A 17,858-nucleotide genomic window follows, 5' to 3' on the forward strand; every position below is an offset into this window, starting at 1 on the left:
CTAGATTCTTTGGTCAGAGTTGACAGAGCTTCTTTAATTGCCAGTTCATGCATTTGCTTGGATTAATTCTCCTCCCCAGTAAAGCCCCTCACTGGAAATTGGACGCTGCCTTATTCTTATCTTCTTGATCATATTCTGATCTTGTTATTTTGATTGCCAATCATTAGATTCATTCTAACTTTTTGGCCAAATGATGTATATTTGTGGTCTCTTATGGTTTTTTCTGCAAACAGGAAGTTCATGATTATTTGAAGAGCCTTTGCCCTGACATGCATGTTACTCGAGGTGAATATGATGAGGATTCACGTTATCCAGAGACCAAGACACTTACAATTGGTCAATTCAAGCTTGGATTATGCCATGGTCATCAGGTTTGATTTTCTTTTATCTCTACTGTGGGGTGTTTGCTTTATTCTATTTCCGCTAGGTTTCATTTGGTTGGATGGAGAATGAGGAAAACTGCAGAGTAATGCCAATTTTTTGTTTTCATCTTGGATTTTTTCTTGAAATTTGGTTGGATATCCTGTCTTTTTTTTTTCCCCCCAAAAAACACATGCCTTTGCTTCATTTTGAATTTTAATTTTCCCGCATACCAGAGGAAAAAGTGAAAAAATTTCCACATTTTCCATCTAAAAGAACAACCAATGGAAATTGCTATTTTCCTGTCTTTTATATGCTACCTTCCTTTGAGACTTATGTAACTCCATGATGGTGCATATTTTGGATATAATAATATTTCATGTGTATATTAGCATCTGAAGGTATAAGGGGTTCTGCTGGTGATGACAGCAAGTTAATGCGAGATCGATCTGCTGTTATAGAGAAAACCAACAATAGAATAGCACAATTTCAAAGCCTATGGTACCAGCAAAAAAGGGGAAATAGGCAATCGGTTAGAAGAGAAAGGGAGATTATAGGGAGAGGGAGGTAATAGGGAGAAAAGGAAGAGAAGAAGGACGTAGGAGACAAATGAGAGGAGATAGAAGATCATGGGGGAGAGAGAGGGGAGCATCAGACTTGCAAAACAACTCTATTCCATCATTCCAAATCCATGGGGATGCTGCTAACAGCGTTACATGTTTAAAACTTAATTTAATCCTACTCATAATAGGAAAGTAAATTAAACAAAATAAATAAATAAATAAATAATTAAAACCAAAAAAAAAAAAAGATTCTGTCCTCCAACCATAGGCTAAGAGGAAGTTTCATAGTCTAATCTAGAAAGCTAGAAACAAGGATAAGATTGAGTTCACTTTTGATTAAACTACCAAATAATAAATAAAATAAGATAATGGGCCCCATGATATTGGATAAACCTTATCCCTATACTTGATCCTTTGTACCTACACAAAGGGTGGAAAGCAAGCCAAGAGTAGGGGTTTGCATCGGCCTTAAGGAATAGTGAAAGCGGGAGTCTAAGTGGTGACGGGTCAATTAGAACAGGCTGAGTCAGCTTCTTACCCTGATCCGATTTTGCCCATCACCAATCAGGCGATGGAGGATATCATGGAGTGGAGCACCCCTACGAAAAGCATTTTGATAAGGATAGCATCTCACCACTCTCATTCATAGGAAGTCACCCAGAAGGGCAAACAATCTCCTCTTTTTATCATATTTGGTATTGTATATGGCAATCTAGAGCAGGCATAACTTTCTTAATTACAACCGCTGTATATCCAAACTTTTGGGCTTATAAAAGAGGCTTGTTACATTAAAAAACTTTAAAATAGCCTAAGGCCCATAGAACCCATTTATGGGCCAAAATAAAATGTTTTGAGGCTCAATTGACCTTATTGGACTCCCTTAATTGCATCAATTACCCCAATGTTGGGAAAAACTTGTCCTCGAGTTTTATAGTAGTGATAATCAACACCACTCAATCAGACTCCACAAATTGTTGCTTTGATTCGTCAATCCAATTCTTCTCACGAACAATGCAGACAGATCTGCGACTATTGGATGCTTGTTGTCAAAGAATTGTTTTTAGAGAAAACAAAATCCAAGCTTTCAATCTCTATGGGAATATCAATAGGAGGTTCCTTAGTTGAAATGAAATCTTCAGTTGTAGCCTGCCTGTGAAGATCTTCTATTTTTAACTTCATCTTATACCATAGAACAATGTCAAATTGAATTGCCTCAACTAGAATCTTTTTTTGAATATCGGTGGTCTCAATTCGACTGTTACACATGTTCAATTACAATATCCTCAATCAGGTCTTCTGCTATGTCGTTCGTTAGATGAGTTTCCAATTGCTGATCCACCTCTTCTTCAGCTGTCGGATCTTCTTTCTGCTTTTGTAAGATTGGTTGAAACTCTTCTTTAATTTCTCGCATTCTCTTAGGCTTTGTTTGGTTTGCCAAGAAATGAAAAGAAAATAAAAGTAAAAAAAAAAAAAATTGAAATTGAGGAGAGAGATAGACACATAAACCAATCATTGCATCATCTTATTTTTTTTTATCATGATGCAGTGATTGACTTCTTTATCTCTCTATCTCTCTCTTTTCTTTTCATCTCTCACAACCGAACATAGCCTTAATGTACTTTGCACAATTTCTCATAGCCCTTTTTGAAGCTGTTTTGCTGGAAACTTTGATGCATAACCAAGGCTGAATTGAGTGGAGCCTTCTGGCAATCTCGACCTCTGTTAGCAAAAACGCGTTTAAAACATTGTTCCCGTATGTTATCGTTTAAAACATGTTTAGCCGGTCGCCTGTGTAACATCCTATAAAAAAGGCTAACAGCTACTCTATTGGTTTTAAATGCGTTTAAAACGCGTATGCGTTTGTTATAAAGGATATAATTGGAATTTCAAACTTTTAATACAACCCTAATACTCTATTATTTTTCTTTCAACCTTCCCCTTCCTTGCGTTGCGCTGTTTCCTCATCAAATCAAACAAAATCGTCTCATATTCAAAGAAAAGATTTAGCAAATATGGAGAATAGTAGAGCCGTAGACTAGTTGAAGAACCATTTATTATTGTGATATTACGTTCTCCAAACCAGGTTCGCTTTAGAATATCAAATTGCTTTCTCAAAAGTTAGAAAAGGTGAGTGATGGAACTTTTAGTTAAGTAGTTTGTTTTTTTATTGAATTACTTCATCATTATAAGAGTATAATAATAATGGGTGAAAGTGATGAGACTCAAGCTTTTGAGTTTTGAATTTTTTTACTATTTGGACTTCAACTTATTAGATTAACAATGACAGTAAAAGAGGGTATAGTTAATATGAATATTTAAATGGATGAAAGTGATGGGAGTGAGAGTGTGGGACTCAAGCTTTTGTGTTTTAAGTCTTTTGACTCTTTGGACTTCAACGATAAGGAGTAACAATGTCAAAGATTATTCTCACTCTCCTTCACTTTATTTCATGTTTCTTAAACAGATTTCAAAATAATAATTCAATTCATTATTACTTCCAAAATAATTTTATATTCCCTATGTCTCTCTCTTGCTTCAATGGATTCTTTTTTTATTTTTTATTTTTTATTTTTGTCAATTGTTGGAACTTATAATGGTCTAAAATATACTTTTGCATTAATGTTGGTTGTTATAATTGTTTGATTTTTGAACATTAGATGCAAGTATTCAAGTATTTTTTCCTCAATTATATGAGTATGCTGTCTTTTTTTGGTCTCAGTTTTTGTTAAATCTACGCGTTTAAAACTTGTACCGTCCGTTTTCCCTTTTTTACTGTTCTTTGTTTTTTTTTTACCCTTTTTTTGACTGGATTGTTTTTTGTTTGTACACGTTTTTTTTCTGTTCCCGTTTTTGCTAACTATTATCTCGACCGAGGCGAACTGGGTCTGGTTGAACTTTTTGGGTTCAGTAGGATATTTTAGGATTTTATTTTATTTTGGGGAAATCTATGTAATCTTTTTTGTTTTGGTAGAGATTTGGCTAAGTAGGAATTTCCAATTTGAGTTTTATTTTGTTTTAATTTTATTAGTTTCGATCATATGGGAACGACGAAAAAACATATACGGATGGTGCGAGTTTTAAATTAAAAACTTTCTCCGGTAAAAGAAAAAAAAGCCAAAAAAGCAGAGAACAGTAAAAAACGGTAAACGGACAGTACGCGTTTTAAACGGGAACAAAAAAAAAAGGGTAGCTTACTCATATAACATGAGGAAAAATTACTTGAATAAACTTGAATATCTGCATCTAATGTTCAAAAATCAAAACAATTATAACATCCAACATTAATGCAAAAGTATATTGTAGATAAAAATAAAAAATAAAAAAAAGAATCCATTGAAGCAAGAGAGAGAGACAGAGAATATAAGATTATTTTGGAAGTAATAATGAATTGAATTATTATTTTGAAATCTGTGTAAGAAACATGAAATAAAGTGAAGGGGAGTGGGAATCTGGGACCCTTCATAGAGCAAAGCCACATTTTATATGAGTTTAAAGTTTTAAAATAATTTATATCACTATTGCTCCTTATCGTTGAAGTCAAAAGAATCAAAATTCAAAAGCTTGAGTCCCACACTCACACTCCCATCACTTTCACCCATTTAAATATTCATATTAGCTATACCCTCTTTTACTGTCACTGTTACTCTTGTCAGTTAAAGTCCAAAGAGTAAAAAAACTCAAAAGCTTTAGTGCCATCAGTTTCACCCATTATTATTATACTCTTATAATGATAAAGTAATTCAACAAAGAGACAAACTACTTAACTAAAAGTTCCATCACTCACATTTTTTTGACTTTTGAGGAAGCAATTCGATATTCTGAATTCTGAAGTGAACTTGCTTTGGAGAACGTAATATCACAATAACAAATGATGTCTTCAACTAGTCTACGACTCTACTATTCTCCATTTCTACTGAATCTTTTCTTTGAATATGAGACGATTTTGTTTGACTTGAGGAGGAAACGGCGCAGTGCAAGGAAGGGGGAAGGGGGAAGGTTGAAAGAAAAATAATAGAGTATTAGGCTAAAAATTCGCAAGTTGCAAGCATCTTTTGGGGTTTTTGTATTAAAAGTTTGAAATTCCAAGTTTACCTTCAATGACAAATGCATACGCGTTTAAAACGAATAGAGTATCCATTTGCCCTTTTTTTTCCGGATGTTAGATAAGCAACCAGCTAAATGTGTTTTAAATGGTAACATATGGGAATGGCGTTTTAAATGCGTTTTTGCTAACAGAGGTTTAGATCTTAGGAAGTAATTAGGAGATCATTTTCCCTTTTTAGTTAGATTCCTAATTTATTTCAATTTCATAATAGGAAAATAGGATTCTATCGACTCTTTAAATAGTGATATCCTTGTAGTCGATAGACCTGTTTTGAGAATGAATTAAATTGAGTTGTTTTGGTGCTGGGTAGGTGCAAACAATAGTCGTGGGACAACTTCTCCCCCCCCCCCCCCCCAATGAGATTCTTTTTCTCTCTCTCTCTCTCTCATCTCTTCTTCTCTTCCCTTGTGTGATCCTATTTCTCCTTCTTTCTCTGATTCTCTTTTCCTAACCTCTGTTCTGAGAAGCTGGTACAGCCCCTCTAATATCAATAAATCTCCTTCGGTGTGGAGTCAGTGGACCTGAGATTTTGGAAGTAGACAACCCTGGCATAAGCGACCTGAACCTTAGGTTTCCAGCCCCTGATGTCATTGCTTCCGTATGATACCCATTTAGATCCATCTCTGAACCTGCAACATCCGCTGGTTCTTGTTGCAGAGGCCTTAGGACCGTGCGCTGGAATGGATATGTCCTCATGTGATTGAGCTGCCCTTGAAGTTCTGCATCGATATGGGTTTTCCAGGTGGATTTCAAACTTGTGAAGGTCTGCTTGATTTCTGTCATGGTTTTGTGCGCAAGGAAGGAGGTCCTTCCTTCCCTTCCATGATTCCCTTTATTCTCCTTTATTATTTTACCCTTTTCTACCTATTTTCCTAAAGTACCCTTGTCTTTTGCTTTTATTTTCCACTCACCCTTATTTTTATCTTCATTCCAAGAATACCCTTTCTTCTTCAATGTGCCATCCTACTTGTGAGTTGTTTCTTTGTTAAATTGACCTCCCTTAATTACCTGATTGGCATTCCCCTTTGTAAGCCCTAATATATCTACAAATCTTCCAATATTTTTGGTGTGTGAGCTATCTCGTACTTGAGTGGGCCCATAAGCGATCCGATTCCGGTTTTGGAACCTTGATGATGCGGATCCGGGTTCCAAAATCGGAATCAGATTTCTTGTGGGCCCATCCAAGTATTAGATAGCTCAAATCAAAGAACTAATGACAAAACAGTAAATAACTTGAGTTTTATAATAGGGTGGCATACGTATTAGATAACTCAAATCAAAGAACTAATGACAAAACAGTAAATAACTTAGAGTTTTATAATAGGGTGGCATACTTGTAAATAAAGAGAATCTTAAAAGGGTAAGGGGTAGTTTAAGTCAGTGATGGGATATGCAGGGACATTGGAATTATTGTGAAGGGACAAATTAGGAATGACGAACAAGACAAGGGATTGTGGAGAATAAATATAAAAAAGAGGGTAATATGGGAAATTCATAGAAAGGGGTTAAACCGCAATCACAATTGAAGAGTCATCTTCAACCTTCGACCATACCCAGAACCAGCGGAGGTCATCTCGATTCCCAGGGACGATTCTCACTGGTTAGACCACGGAATGGTCTGAAATTGCAACTGTGGGTCAGAAGATCGAAGTCTCATCTAGTTCTCAGCTTGGCCTACGCTACGATCGTCCCTTCAATCAGTTCAAAGCCGCAGAAAGGTGGTGGTGCTTTCCTGTCCAGAAGACTTAGCAGTTGACGAGGTTGCATTTCCTGACTACTCTCTGTGAAGTAGTCCTGCAGTCCTAATATCAAGTTAATCACATGATGAATCGAGATGAATAATGTCAAACAAATAGCAGGTTTTGCTGGTGGTTAGCACAAGTTGATGCATACCAAGTAGAGATGAATCTGTTGTTACAGAGAAACCAGCAATAGAATAGAACTATTTCCAAGCCTGCGGCAGCAGCGAAGAAAGGGGAAAATAGGGTAGTGGTTAGAAGAGAAAGGAAGGATAATAGGGAGAAAAAGAAGAGAAGAGAATGGTGCAATCCCAGATCACAAAACCCTGCTTTAGGATTGCTGTGGGCCCCCAAGAGTATTAAATATTCAATTTAAAGATATAATGGCAATTCTATAACTAAATGGAAGTTCTGGATCCCTTTTGGTGAAAGTTAATAGAATAAAAAACTATTTGGCTTGTGGTACTGTCTCAAATCTTAGGCTAAAAAGAACTGCTTTGATGGGTTTTTGAGTTCTCTTTTCAGTCCCAAGACTCCCAACGCTATCACCCAGCAGGATAAGATGAATGGTCACAGAATAGAGATACGAAGAATAATGGAAATTTCAAGAAGAATAAAAGGCAGAAATAGGTGTTGATCAGGAAGGAGACAGACCTGAGTGGAGGAGATAAGAAGTAGAAGACTTCTTGTAGCAGAGAGAGACCAGTTGTGCACAGCACCTTCCATATAATCCCAGTTTCATTCAATTCTAATCTTTTGAATTGATGGTTACATGCATATTTAACAATGTATTAAAGCTAACCTACTCAAACTCAATGACTGAAGTAAGAATTTGAATCAAACTCTAAAAGAACTTGACTCTGCCGAGTTAGGTTTTGAAACCTAGATATCCTTGTAATGAAATCAACGATGAGGTGACATATTTATCAGGGAAGACAGTCGAACTGTAATTCCATGAATAGGAAGATTAGGCTGGTTCATAGCTGGAGGAGAAGGAACCTATTGTTGTCAATATCCATTAATGCGTGAGGCAACATAAAAAAAAATACGCCCTCCTTCTTTCACCTTGATAGTGTTCCACGCACCAATAGTTATTAGCCTTATGCTGTCATGGTCACCCTAAGAGAATGTCACAATGACCTAAGGGGCCTGACTATTTTAGATACCTGATACTGAAGAGACCTAAATTGCAAATTAATTCTCATGATTGCATTGATCTCTTCTCTAGCATTAAGCCTAAACCCTTGCACATAAAATTTCTTGGAAAGATTTTTTTACGGGAGGTTAAGTGCATGAACTATGTCTGCTGAGATGAGGTTGGCTTCCACTCACAGTGGCAATAACCGTATGCATTGCCATTGAATCCTCATCATGTAGGGTGGACTGCTACTATCCCAGATCTTAGGCCAGACACAACTGATTTGATGGGTTTGTGAGTTCTCTTCTCAGTCCCAACACCATCGCCCTGCAGGAGAATATGAACAGTAAGAACAAAAGACAGAAATAGGTGTTTGATTAGAAAGGAATCAGACATGAGTGGAGGAGATTAGGAGAAGATCACCTGTAGTGATTAAAGGCATCAGAACAACAACAAAGCCTTATCCCAACTTAATGGGGTCGACTACATGGATCCAAGCTAGGACAAAGAAAAGGAAAGGTAAAAGAAAGGAAACAGATGATTAGAACCAGTAGTGAAGTAAAACACAGCTAAACGGGGTCCGCTACCGGATCCTAGCTCTCCAATCTGCCATATTCAAGGCCGTACTAGGCTGAAGGCCCTAATCTGTGCATGTTTTTCCTTACAACATCTCCTAATTAATTCTAGGGAACCAAGTAAGTGCATCAGAGAAGATTTTTTTTTTTTTGGGGGGGGGGGAGGGGGAGAGAGAGAGAGGAGACCGAGCATGTGACTCGCAAAACAACACTATTCCATCATTCTAAATCCGTGGGGCCTGGGGCGGCTGCTAACAACCTTACATTTTAAAAAACTTATCCCAATGTTGCTCGTAAAAGGAAAGTAAATAAAAACACAAAAAGGACTATACTCCAAACGTAGGCTAAGAGGAAATTTTCTAGTCTAATCTAAAAGGCCAGAAATAAGGATAAGATTGAATCCAATCCTGATTACACTCACAAATAAGAAGTAAAATAAAATAATGGGCCCCACACATTGGATAAACCTAATCCCAATACTTATTCCAGTATACACCCTTAAATCTCAACTGTGGGGCTTATTAAGGAGGCACGTTACACTAAAATAAATAAATAACAGGCCGAAGGCTCATAGATCCCAACCATAGGCCAAAATAAAATATTCTGGGGCCCAATTGGCCCGATTGGATACCCTTAACTCCATCAAGGTCGGGATGGCTTTTGACGTTTGGAAGGATCAATTTGAGGCCATGTTCCTTGATAATTTTGATCCGTAGTCCTGGCCCACTCTCTCTCTGGTCAAAAGATTCAAAGGTTAGAATTCTTGAAATTAGATCAACTCCTACCAATAAATCCTGGTAGACAAGATATAGCTCAATTCAATGATCATATTTGAATTCCAACACAAATTTCAGACAGAATCTCTTAATAAGAGGACAAATTACAAAAGAATCCATTGCTTCGATGTTGAGTACTCATATATCAATTCTTGTTTATGCTCTATAATGTGAGCATAAACTTCTTATTACTTCATCATTGGTGAAGATTAAGGCTGGATGGCTTATTCTTGATCTTTGGGATGACGGGACTCCTCTGGATGGGAATTGCCACTTGATTGGCCTAAATGATTGAACTTCTAGTCCTATTCTGTCTTGCTTGAACTCATGCTTTCTATAAAGAAAGAATATGCACTAGCTTTGTCCCCCCCCCCCTCCCTGTATTTGTGAACCTTGGGTGTTGGGATTTTGTTTTCATATGTGTTCTATCTCCTTCATTAGAGCTATATTTCTTATTTAGTTAGGGATTTAGCGTGGCCTGCTTTCCTTTTGTAACTTTTTTCTATTGTGTCTGATTATATTTTCATTCGTGATTTACATTTTTTTTTCTTTCAAAGGGGGAGGTGTTACAATTTTCGGCTTTGTTACTGTCCAATCTCTCATCCCACAGTGCCTTCCCTTTCTTTTATTATTATTATTTTTTTTAATCCTTTTCCAATATGTCTGTGGTAGTTTTTGTATCCTTAGTCCTCCTTCACTTTAATCCTTTACGTTACCCTCAAGCCTCCTCCCCAACCCCAAGAAAGAGAAAAAAAAAATTGACTATGCCAAAGGGCCTATTAAATTTTATGATATGGGTTTATTTTTATCTTCTTCTTTCTGTTTTAAGTTTCTTATATTATCTGTGTAAGAGAGTGTTTTACTTATTTGGTACTTTCTGGATTGATGCTATGAAGGTTATCCCTTGGGGAGATCTGGACTCTCTAGCCATGCTCCAGAGGCAGTTAGATGTGGACATCCTTGTGACTGGGCATACCCATCAGTTCAAGGCCTATAAACATGAGGGTGGCGTTGTCATAAACCCTGGATCTGCCACTGGTGCATACAGCAGTATCACCTATGATGTTAACCCAAGCTTTGTCCTCATGGACATTGATGGCCTCCGTGTTGTGGTCTATGTCTATGAACTCATTGATGGAGAGGTGAAGGTTGACAAGATTGACTTCAAGAAGACGGCCACGACTCCCTCTCACTGAACAGGGCTTTTGTTGCCCTTTATGGACTTCTACTCCCCATTCTTTAGAATATGAGCATAGTGTTGTGCATGTGATCTTTTCATTTGGGCACTGTGATGGTTGTGTTTCATAATTTGTACTAAATTTTAGAGAGATTGTTGGAGACTGTGTTTCAGAAAGAAAAAAATAATAATATTTCAAACAGAATTGTGTTTTTGGTGGTACTGAATATTGACTCTTCTTTTTCTGTATCTTAACAATCTTCAATTGAGATAAATAGATGTATTTTCATTAGGGAAAAAAAAAAACACTGCTATATTGGTGTCCAATTTGGATGGATATGGGTGAAGTCCTTGTGATGGAAGATCCCCACATTTCATCAGTTAAATTTCAGCCAAAAAATAGGAGAAATGGTTGAGAGAATGAGTACAAAGTTTCATTGGTGCACAAGAATGCCATTTAACTGCAGTGGGATCTTATGGCATTCCGATCATTTTGTGTAAACTCCGGACTCACTTTCAACATTCAAGGTTCTCCTATTTGTTTTTAGCTGAAACTTGGACGGTGAGATGATTGTGGGCTCTTTTCATTTTTTCCCTACAATTTCTGAGGGAGGGAGGGAGAGGTGGGGGGTGGTTTTCCTGTGCTTATAGTAGATGGACAATTTGGCATGATTCTCCCTCAATGTGTGTGTGCGCTGGCTGGTTAGCTGGCTGGCTGGCTGGCTGGCTGGCTGGGAAGGGTATGGTGGTGGAATGAAGGCAGTTTTCTATGCAAAAACATAACTATATTATAAGCTTTAACGATAGTTTGAGATTCCCATTCACTGTGGTCCATCACGACCCAGACAAATGGTTGGGTGGGGTAGAGGGGGGGTCCCATCTTTCAGCCGCTGGTGAAGAAAACTTTGTCCTCCATTCTATATTGGTGCTATCTATGAGTCCTGGTTTAGGTAGATTGGTGTGTTGGGAACACCAGCTTTCTTCCTACATATAGCAGGGTTTAAAAGTGGAAAGTCTTGCTAATCCATTACAAAGTCTCCAAAAAACTGAAAATTCAATCCATGGCCGGTTACTAAAAAAATGTATCCTGCAAAAGATTGACTGCTTCAAAGCAATTAAAGGCAAAATGATTCGTTTTTCTTTGTCAAAATTACATGATAGAATGAATGCCAAAGTGATTCGTTTTCTTTGTTGCACACAAGGCAGAACCAGGATTGATCTATGGCAAAGAACAGATCTCCACAGGAAAACCTTGAATTAGGTCTAAGCAGAAGCGTTCAGATTTTTGTCCAAGGGGAAGGAATCTTGGGAAACACCTCTTTCAACCAGGATTGCCTTGAAAGCAGATTTTGTTGTGAGGTTGCCCGTTTTGGACCTGGATCCAAAAGCAATCTTATCCTCTATGAGCCATGAAGATAGTTTGATGTTCATGATTGAATCCACAAGAAATCAGCAGCGGGGAAGATTGAGAGAAGCAATGGAGCATTCCAATTTCTTTTAGCATGTATCATCAGATCACACTTAGTGGAGAAAGGCCGTCGAGGGGTGAAAGGTATGAAATGGATTTTGCACTGTAGGTACATGCCTTCAGGAAGAGTAACATGTCATCTGCAAAGAGAAGATGGTGTATAAGTCGTGCAAACTTAGCCATGTTGATATAGAAAGAATCTTCTAGGAATATAGAATTCTAGAGAGCCCTTCCATGGCAATGAAAGAGAGCTGGACAAAGATCAAAATTTTTTTTTTGGATGAATAAAAAAAAATTCATTACCAAGGGAAAGGAAAGGAGGTGGGTAGGGGATAAGGTTACAAGCAATCGCGAATAAAAGAAGAAGCCTTGCCTTTACAAAGGGGGAGGCGAGGGCCAACCCCAACACAAAATACTTAAAAGGAAAGAATCCAACCGCAATATGGAAATCACGCTTGAACCCAAAATTGCGATCAATCTAGGAGAGATGGCCCACAATGAAGCCCACCAACTTATAGCACGCTTGCATGCCAAAGGGCATGAGTGTGAATCTCCATACTAAGAGGAAAATTTTTCTCAGCTCTAGGTGAGAAATAATCACTATTGTGCTTCATGGGGTAGGGAGGGGAACTAATATCGCATTGACGATAGACACAAAGAGGGGACCATGGGAGGTTGGAGGGAGGTGGTTACAGGAGCCGGGGGTAACAAAAGGAGGGAGATGGGTGCGAGATTGGGGAGGAGGCCCCAACCTAGGGGCAAGATGAGGGTAGGGAGTTGAATGAGCTGATGAATCAAAAGGGGAAATAGAAGGGTTTAGCGAGCCAAGAGAGGGGGAGACCAATAGGGACAACAAGGCTAGGAGACGGAGATGGAATGGGAGGGGAGAGAGAGGTAAATTAGTGGTGGGCCTCCTCTAAAAAGAGAAAGTTGGAAGAGGTAAGAGAGGTGGAAAGTAGGGGATATTCATCATTTCACTCAAGGGGGAATGCATTACACTCAAAGGTTAAATGGGATCTTGGAGAAGGTGATCTACAGACGACAGTTTTGGAAAGGGATCTCAAGCAACAGATGACTTCTGGTGATTTTCCAAAGTATGGCGACTCTGCAATTCATAGGGATATGGACAACTCCAGATGTTGATAGGAGCACAGGGGATGGGGCTGGGATTTTCATAAAGGAGGGCTCCATCAGATCATCATCGAAAGTTTTCAGAAGCGAGAATCTATTCAGATCGATGGTCCTTGGAATGTTATGAACCATCAGAAGGTTGGGACCTGGCAGACCGTGGAGAGGTATGGACCAACGGTTTATAGATGGAAAATGGTTGAGACCTCTCGACGAACTAGACGCCAGAATGTCTCTAGATTTAGGGTGGCGACGACGACATCAACTCTTTCTCCTACCCTAGCAAGGCGAGCGAGGTTCTCCATTGATGACTCTTGCATATTTGGAGAGGAGAATGGAAGGAGGAGGGGGTAGATGGTATATAGGAAAGCGGTGGTGGAGGTAGAGGCAAGGGTGAGGGGGATCAATTGTAGGAAACTTTGAGGGGCTATAGCGACAACCAAGTTTGACATAGGATGTTGAGCTTATGGAGAAGGCTGGCACTGTCTGATATCATGCCCAAAAACACAACAAACAAGGTATTGTGGGGGCAACCATTCATGTCAACACTTTGCATGAAGATGATCCCCTCATCATCAGTAACCAAGATGGAGGAAGGGGGCACTACGTCGACAGGGACATCCTCACATTTATGAGCATAGGCCAACCTATCTTGCTTCTTAGTTCGACCGTTTGAGAAGAGTGGCTTCCCCATGACTGAGCCGACAACACTAAGAGCATGTTCACACCATAAGTGAAGAGGGTGACTAGGGAGTGTAATCCACATGAATGGGGTTGAGGTCAACTCTTTGGAGTCGGAGATATCAATCCCCGTGCCTAAGGAAGATGGGTTTATTTCTAACTTATCCTCTTCATTGGAGAATTTGAAGATGAAAAATTTGTTATCCAAAAGGAATATTTCTAAAAGCCCACTTGTCTCCGTTATTTTGAGAGAGATAATTTCACGATGTTGAATGGTAGCCAACTTACAATGAAATGGTCGACCATTGCATTTTTCCATTTTAAAGCTTTGATGTCAAGAAGACTCCTAGGGTAGAGGGTGGTCTTAGTAGAGTCAATGATCTTTGGAGGAACAAAGTGGAGGGCATGACTATAATGTGAGAGAGAGGGAAGATTGAATGGGGAACTCCAAGCCAAACCTTCTGGCCTAAGGGGAGTGATGGAGGAGAGAGAGAGGAGGAACATATGAGGGGACAGGGGTAGGATGACCGACCATGGAGTCAAGCCCCAGAGGGGGTAGCCAAGAAAGGGGGGGGGGCTAGCCAGGGCAGACTTTCGTGTCTCCATCAAGAGGATCATGTTGCTTTGTCCTCTTAAAGGAAACCCGAAAAAAAAAAGTTTTCGAAGGAAGATCCATTTATTTTCACCTTGAATGTAACCGTGGAGAAACATACAGAAACAAGATCGCACCATGTTTCACTAAAACCCATGAACTCCATAATTGCTCTAAGAAAATTCCACTCAGATCTATCATTGGCTTTTGACATGTCAACTTTAATGGCCTTGTATGATCCTTTCGAATTTTCTACCTTTGATAACAGAGGATTACCATGGAGGATAATTTTACATAGTAATTGTCTCAATCTATTTGCCAGAGTTTGGAAATAAACTTATATACAACATTACACCACCAATTGATATCTTTGGGATTACAACAACCAACGTTTGGTTTATATTTTTTAAGAAAATAACCATTTTCTACATAACTTTGAACTAATGATATTATGTCATCATGCAAGGAGTTCAAGAAATTTTGAAAGAAACATGCTAGATAATTTCATTAGGAGAAGTGACCAGTAAAAGATCCTTATTTACTTTCGAAGTGATTACGTTTGGGATATGATGTCTTGTATTCTATCACTGAATTTGTGGATTGATTTTGAAGGGATAATAGAATCAACCTATCGTGCGTGTTATCTTTGTTACTAGGGCATTGATGTACTGGCAGGTCCATACCGGGGGTTTAGGGGTGGTTGCTACACGAGTATTTCAATATGTACCTTTATAGGTTTCACTATGAATTTATAGTGCTTGTTCATTTTCTATAATTTGAGAGGCATTAGGATGAGATTGTTATCCTATTCTCCATTGATAGTGAAGCAAATCTATCTCACTCTGAGCAGAGAAAATCTTTACGAAGCCACATAAATATTTGCATTGTGTGGTTGTTTATTTGTGATTACCATTCATTTCCTACATCGTTTTAAAAATTTCGTTTATGTAGATTATATGCTGGACAAAGATCTCAAAACTGTTAGATTAGAAATATCCAAAGAACTGAGTAATTGCTCAAATTGGTCACTAAATATGTTGATTCTAAATCTGTCTTCCATCCTATGTTAGAATAACACTTTTTTACGTTTACAATATGATTTTACATGTTTTTAACCTTAGTAACAACATGAACAAAGGTTCAAGTATCTGCAAAGTTATAATCCTCTCGATTTTTTTTATTTTAAAAAAATCTCTAACTTTTAGGATATTTGCAAAATGATATTCAAGGACAAATAACTATTCTAATAACTCCTTAAGATATGTTTCTTACATCCCCAAACACATTTATTTTCCATCTTTATAAAAATGGAGTAAGGGCATTTATATTTGTGTCAAATGTGGAGTTCCCCATAAGCCACCACTCCTCAATAATTGATGGAAAATCATTGTGGTTTGTCTAGTATCACATAAATGACAGAGCTTTGCAGTTTTTGTGAGAGACAAGTGTCAAGAACAAGTGGGCTATGATTTGATACTAAAATGTGGAAGATCCTGACAATAGAGTTTGGGAACTTAAGCATATACTGAAGGTAATTACCCATTCTTCTATCTAACTTCTTGTGCACCCCACCTTTTATTTACCAGTGAAGAAGCCCTCCAACTATTTAGTATCAACAAGAAACATATCACAAAGGACCTTATTGAAGGTTTGAAAACTTTCATAAATAACATTATCTATTTGTTTCTCTTGCTCTTTCAAAATGGAAGAGAGTTTGGTTTGAAATGACCCCAAGGAGGATGCGAATATTTTTATTTATGCTAGGATAGATCCTTGAAAAGCTCTAAGAGATCACCCTAAAAATTTTGTTTACAATTTCTTTTAGGAGGGGGTGCATAGATGGAGAAAAATTTCAAAATACAAATAACCTTGCTTGCAATGAGTTCTTTAGATTGAAAAGGAATTGATGGACTACATTTTGCTTTCCTCAAAGGAACCAAATTTCTACCTTAATGGCTAGTTGGTGGGTCTTCTGAAGGTTGATAGTTTGACCCTCCTACTGCCCACCCTTTTTGATATAATAATATATATATATATATTTTTATAGAATTGATATCATAGTAGTTTAATAGTTAGTGTCCAATGGCCCCCCTTCTAGCCCCTTGTGGGTCCTACATTGTATTTTCGTGGGTATCTTGTCTGGCCCCTTATAGGCCTTTATTTGGCCCCAATGTGGGATTGTGGATCTTGTAAAAAAAAAGTACAAAATTTCTCTATGCCCATAGGGAAAAAAATCTCCACGCCCCTTCTCATCTGTACCAGGCTTTTAAAAATCAATAAATTGGATCAAGAATCTTCCTATTTCAGATTAGAATCAACGATCATTGATCATGATTTTTAATGATTTAATACGGTTAATTCTTGGATAAAAGCACCAGAATCATTGGAATATTCCTTGGGTTGGCCTATTCTAGGGTTTTTATTTTTTAGATTGATTTCATCTGATTATAATCTAAATCTGATCAAAATTGGCATTAACTACTTCTGTCCTTGATTATGTAATTAAAAATTCTGATTAGTACAATTGGATTGCATTAGAGAGGGATAGTTCGTCAATGGACAATGGGAGTATAATGATGACTCAAAAGTCCATTCTCATAGTCACATCACTAGTAAAGTGAAGATTCTTTATGCTTCACTGGTGAAAAAAACATTTGACTTACTCAAGAATACTTCATCAAGCTGTTGATAGTGGTTTTAGGAATTCAAAAAATTTAATTATAACCTATCTGTGGGTTCAAAAAAATGTTGTTTTCTAATTGTCCTTGTTGGTAACCTTGACCATATTGCAATGATGATGTGGCCAGTTATGATGATATGGTAGCAATGATGTGGCAACATAGGGTCTCTCAAATGAGATGGCAGTTGTGTGTGATGATGTTTAAGTGCTTTGGTTTAACCATGGTAGGTGATGCAGATTTTCAGGCCCAAATTTGGGTTATTTCCAATCGGGAGAATTTTTTGGATATCAATTCCTTTATGTATCCTTAAGAACATAAAAAATGATTTCCAACACACTCATATTTGTCCCGATTCTATATCAGATGAAGAAGTTACGACTTTTGCAATGTTCAGGGGCATTTTGGTCTCTTTACATGGCTAAAACTGTTAATATTTTGTTCTGAAAGATTGTAGAGATTCCAGTCGTAAACCATACCCTTTTTCATTTCGGCTCAATCTGATTCCGTGTGAGGGAGTTATGGAGATTTTCGTGGGAACAGTTCGAAAAATCAAAAATCAAGTTTGGCAAATGCTCTTGGTAACCTTAGGGATTCTTGGCATCTTTCTTGTCAATGAAACGTTTTTCTATTATTTGCATAAAACTGAGTTAATGGGAAATTTCCGCACTAGTTCTTTGGGCCTATATGCAATTTTGTGGGGAATTTTAGAAAGTCTTTGAAGATAAACTTGCCCACCAATAGAAGCTCAACAACACCTCTGTGGATGACATCAGTGCGTCAGATCTGATCTCAATCTGATGCCTATGATTAACCGTTAGATTCAATCTAAAGGGCATGACTAATGACGCCCTTTTGAAGCTTGATTCAACAAATGA

The 17,858-nt window shown here is 37.9% G+C and overlaps 1 protein-coding gene across 1 annotated transcript; it reads left to right on the forward strand.

Annotated features, from left to right (window-relative positions):
• Positions 1-233: 233 nt before the first annotated feature.
• LOC122058604 (vacuolar protein sorting-associated protein 29) lies at positions 234-10,660 on the forward strand (the record flags this gene model as incomplete). The annotated part of the gene is given in 2 exon segments (XM_042621234.1): positions 234-371; positions 10,153-10,660. Coding segments are annotated over 2 exon segments (438 nt in total), but the record flags the coding sequence as incomplete, so codon positions are not given.
• Positions 10,661-17,858: the final 7,198 nt, after the last annotated feature.

This window comes from Macadamia integrifolia, chromosome 13 (assembly GCF_013358625.1).
Source record: "Macadamia integrifolia cultivar HAES 741 chromosome 13, SCU_Mint_v3, whole genome shotgun sequence".
Lineage (NCBI taxonomy): Eukaryota > Viridiplantae > Streptophyta > Magnoliopsida > Proteales > Proteaceae > Macadamia > Macadamia integrifolia.